The sequence below is a fragment of the Bidens hawaiensis genome, unplaced genomic scaffold (genome assembly GCF_021521415.1).
Source record: "Bidens hawaiensis isolate Kalapana, Puna unplaced genomic scaffold, B.hawaiensis_p1.1 tig00026851_1, whole genome shotgun sequence".
NCBI classification, from domain to species: Eukaryota; Viridiplantae; Streptophyta; class Magnoliopsida; order Asterales; family Asteraceae; genus Bidens; species Bidens hawaiensis.
In genome coordinates, this window is record NW_027494324.1 from 981 (window position 1) to 4,650 (window position 3,670).

At 35.6% G+C, this 3,670-nt stretch overlaps 1 protein-coding gene across 1 annotated transcript; it reads left to right on the forward strand.

Moving 5' to 3' along the window:
• The first annotated feature begins 1,815 nt into the window (after positions 1-1,815).
• LOC143574136 (stress-response A/B barrel domain-containing protein UP3) lies at positions 1,816-3,386 on the forward strand. The gene is made up of 8 exons (XM_077058840.1): positions 1,816-1,873; positions 1,959-2,086; positions 2,266-2,405; positions 2,534-2,602; positions 2,673-2,811; positions 2,931-2,993; positions 3,074-3,117; positions 3,277-3,386. The coding sequence occupies exons 1-8, from the start codon at positions 1,854-1,856 to the stop codon at positions 3,361-3,363; spliced, it is 690 nt and encodes a 229-aa protein (XP_076914955.1). The 5' UTR covers positions 1,816-1,853; the 3' UTR covers positions 3,364-3,386.
• The last annotated feature ends 284 nt before the right edge of the window (positions 3,387-3,670 follow it).

Here is a 3,670-nt window from a genome sequence, read left to right on the forward strand (position 1 = left end):
GGTCCTGAGGAGGTGATGGGGTGGGGGTGGTGGTGGTGATGGGGTGGGGCCGACGTGATGGTGGTGGTTCAAGGTGGTGGCGGTGGTTAAGAGGTATAATTGTAAAAAATATATTTTTTAAAGAATTTGAAAATATGGACGGAAAAGGTTGGAAACATAAAAAGACAGTCTCTCAATACAGTTTTTTGAATAAAAAAGATTTGGAAAAATATGAACTTTTGCTACAAGATTATAAAATAATTTGGATTTGCACGGCATTATTTCCCAAAATCTCGTCTTTTACCCGACTTTCTTTCGAAATTTGGCACGCTCTCTCTTTATTTTTATATTTTTTCAAGGCGTCTTACAAGTCTAAATTATAAAAGATTTTAAAGAAAAAAAAAAAAAAAAAGGCTAAAATGGACTTCTCTCACCAAAAGGTTATTTTAGGATTTTCCCTTTTTTTTATTATGTGGTTTTGTTTAAAAAGGATTAAAGTTGGTGATTTATTACTTATTAGAGTTAGATAATTAGGCGCCAATTCTATATTTTTCTAGTCCACTCAATTTCACACTTTCAATCTTTTGCTTGCCTCATTCATAAGATCACAATTGAATCCTACAGACACACACACACACACACACACCAATAATATGCATTTGCAGGCACACACATTCAGCTGTTCTGCATATCATCTCACCAGCAATGCCACCCCTTTGAAAACCCTACCTCCTGCCAAGAAACCCACTTGCGGTATGCTATAAATCTTTACAATTTCGCCCAAATTTTCAATTTTTATTATTGGGTTTTGTTCTTCTGAGTTGTTGCAGGCACCCGAGTTGTTTTCCGCCAAACAGGATTGCGATTGTTTCCGCAAATGAATCCTCGAGGTAATGTATCGAATTCAAGTCCCCGTAGATTATTATTTTTCATGTAGATTGTTTGCTCATTGGTTAACTCTAACTAAAACTATAAGTTTTTAAAGGGTGTACATAGAGATCGAAAAATGGTCATACGGGCCGTATGGTCTTTGTCGGGCCGCTGTCACATTACAATGACCATAATGACTTGTAATAACACCGACTCATACTGCACGTATAAACATTTTGGTTCGTATGACACTCATATGACCATGTATGACACCTCATATGGCCAGTATGACTATATGGCTCGTATGATTTTGTCAGTGGTGTGCACTGTCACTTCAGTTGCTTCTGTGTTAGTGTAACACATCATACAGCCCGTTTAATTTGTAAGAACGACTCATATGGGCTGCACAAACATTTTGGTCCGTATGATTAGCCACCATTTATGCCCTGTTTGCGGTGCGCACATATAATGTATATATGTGTGGGCAAAAGTGAAATTGTACTAATTTTGACGTTATTTTACTAATTTCGTGAAAATAGCGTTAAAAGCGGGGGAAGGTTAATCAGGCATCATGTGGTGGCGTTGATAACCGAAAGACAAGGGTACATGCACCAATCGGCTGGGGTCTGATGGTCGAGCCGGGGGTCTCACTGGAAGCAGCCTCTCTATTCCTATGGAGTAGAGGTAAGGCTGTCTACATTTTACCCTCCTCAGACCCTACCATAGCTTTGCTATTGGTGGGATACACTGAGTACGATGATGATGATGATGATGATGATTAGCCACCATTAAAACTCATGTGGCCTTGTGTACACCTCACACCCTCGTGTGACCAACTGACCATACCGACTGTATATAAAGTCAACTTGTTTGATTAAATAATCAAAATGTACGATAAGTGTTTAATGATCTTTGTTAGTTGCAATGCTGTACAATGTTCAAATTTGCTCTTTGTTGGAAATCTAGGAGCTATAAACTCTTCTTCAGAGGAGCAAAACCCTAGCATGAGTGCAGAGATGATGAGGTTCTTCATTGATCTGCTAATATTACTAATACTGTAAAATGGTGGATGCTCTTTAACTATAAATTTTTATTCCTAATTTTCTCAGAAGTGTTGTAGAACACATATGTTTAATTAAAGCAAAAGTGGATTTATCCGAAGAGGATGAAAAAGACATGCTAGATTTTCTCTACACCTGCCAATATCAAATGCGTGGCATTCTTGCAATCTCATTAGGTAAATTTTATTATCGATAAATTTCTCATATTGTGTATCCTTTTTTTTAACCGTGAGAACCGAAAACTCACGGGCCCCAACAATATCCAATGGGACCTGGTAAGATATGCAGCTTGCGATGGCAGTTGACCGCATTATTATTCATGAGATATCCTTATATTATTATTATTATAATGTAGGGCGTATATCGTATCAAAATCTCGAAGGTTACACACACGCGGTCTTCATGCGTTTTCAAAAAAAGGAAGACCTTGCAAAATTCTATGAGAACCAGTTCTACTTGGGAGTCTTAAAGGACCATGTAACGCCTTACTGTCATGTACGCCCTAACATGTAAACACCAATACTCTCAATATCTTTGTTTTATATATTTATTATTATTATTATTATTCATTTGATATTCAAGTTTAACTTGTAATAAACTATATTATATGTTTATATTCGCAGGAATTAACATATTTTGATTATGAATCTGAAGTAGAAGACGATATTCTTCCTATCTTTAGGAAAGGAGAGGTTAGATATTTGCTAAGCGTAATTTGAAAGTAAGTTAGTTTGACCTTAGTTGACCAAGAAAACCTTGCAGGAATTCAACTTTGGTGTTGAATATATACTTCTTATTACATTCAAAGAAAGCTTGTTGGGTGACGTGGCAGATGATGCGTTAACATCTTTTGCTAAATTAGTGATGGAATTTCCTTCATTAGTTGTCCAGTTTACAAAAGGTTTGACATTCTTGTTCTCTTATACACAAAGTCAATCATCAAAGTCAACCCCATGACTTCTGTATATATGGTTATGTATTAGACTTTCTGGGTCAAGTTTTAGTTATTTTGACTTTCAGGTTCAAACTTTAATTCGGGCAGCAAAGACTACACGCATGCTGTAGTGATACGATTCCGATCATGTGAGATTTTTTCCATATCTTTGACTTGCAAACCTTTAACTTAGGGTTTTTTGTTGCTGACTATTTTGGTCTTTGTACAGCGGACGCGCTTGACATTTTCATGGGCAGTTCAGAATACAAAGATGTATGTAAACTCCATTCTTTTGATAGTATATTTGCACCATTAATATGCTAATTTTAGGTCATTAGGACATAGTTTGTGAGAAATTTGAATAATTTATGAGATTGATATGATGTATATAATGTATACTAATTTCATTTGATGATGCTATAATTTGAGCAGATTTGGCGGTCTAAGTTTCATCCCATCGTTGAGAAGAAACTGTCAATTAGCTTTTCTGTTGATCCAGTTGGAAAGGAGTTGATGTAGCAAGATTCACTGATGTTAGGTTTGTTCCTGTTTCTTTTTAACTCAGATTATTACCTCCCATAAGTCAACTTCTGATTTTGCATAGTTCGACTCTGAATGTCAAACCGACAATTTACAAAGTTCATTAGATTAGCTAATATAAGTTGCAAATAATAGTTGAAATGATATAAACTTTTTCTTAGTGTAATTGTTCTCATACTAGTATTAAATAAGCTATTTATATTATTTAATTTTAATCATATATAATATTACTGATTTCAAGGTTACATAACAAGCCATGCTAAAAGATCAATGGATGTTCTGCTTT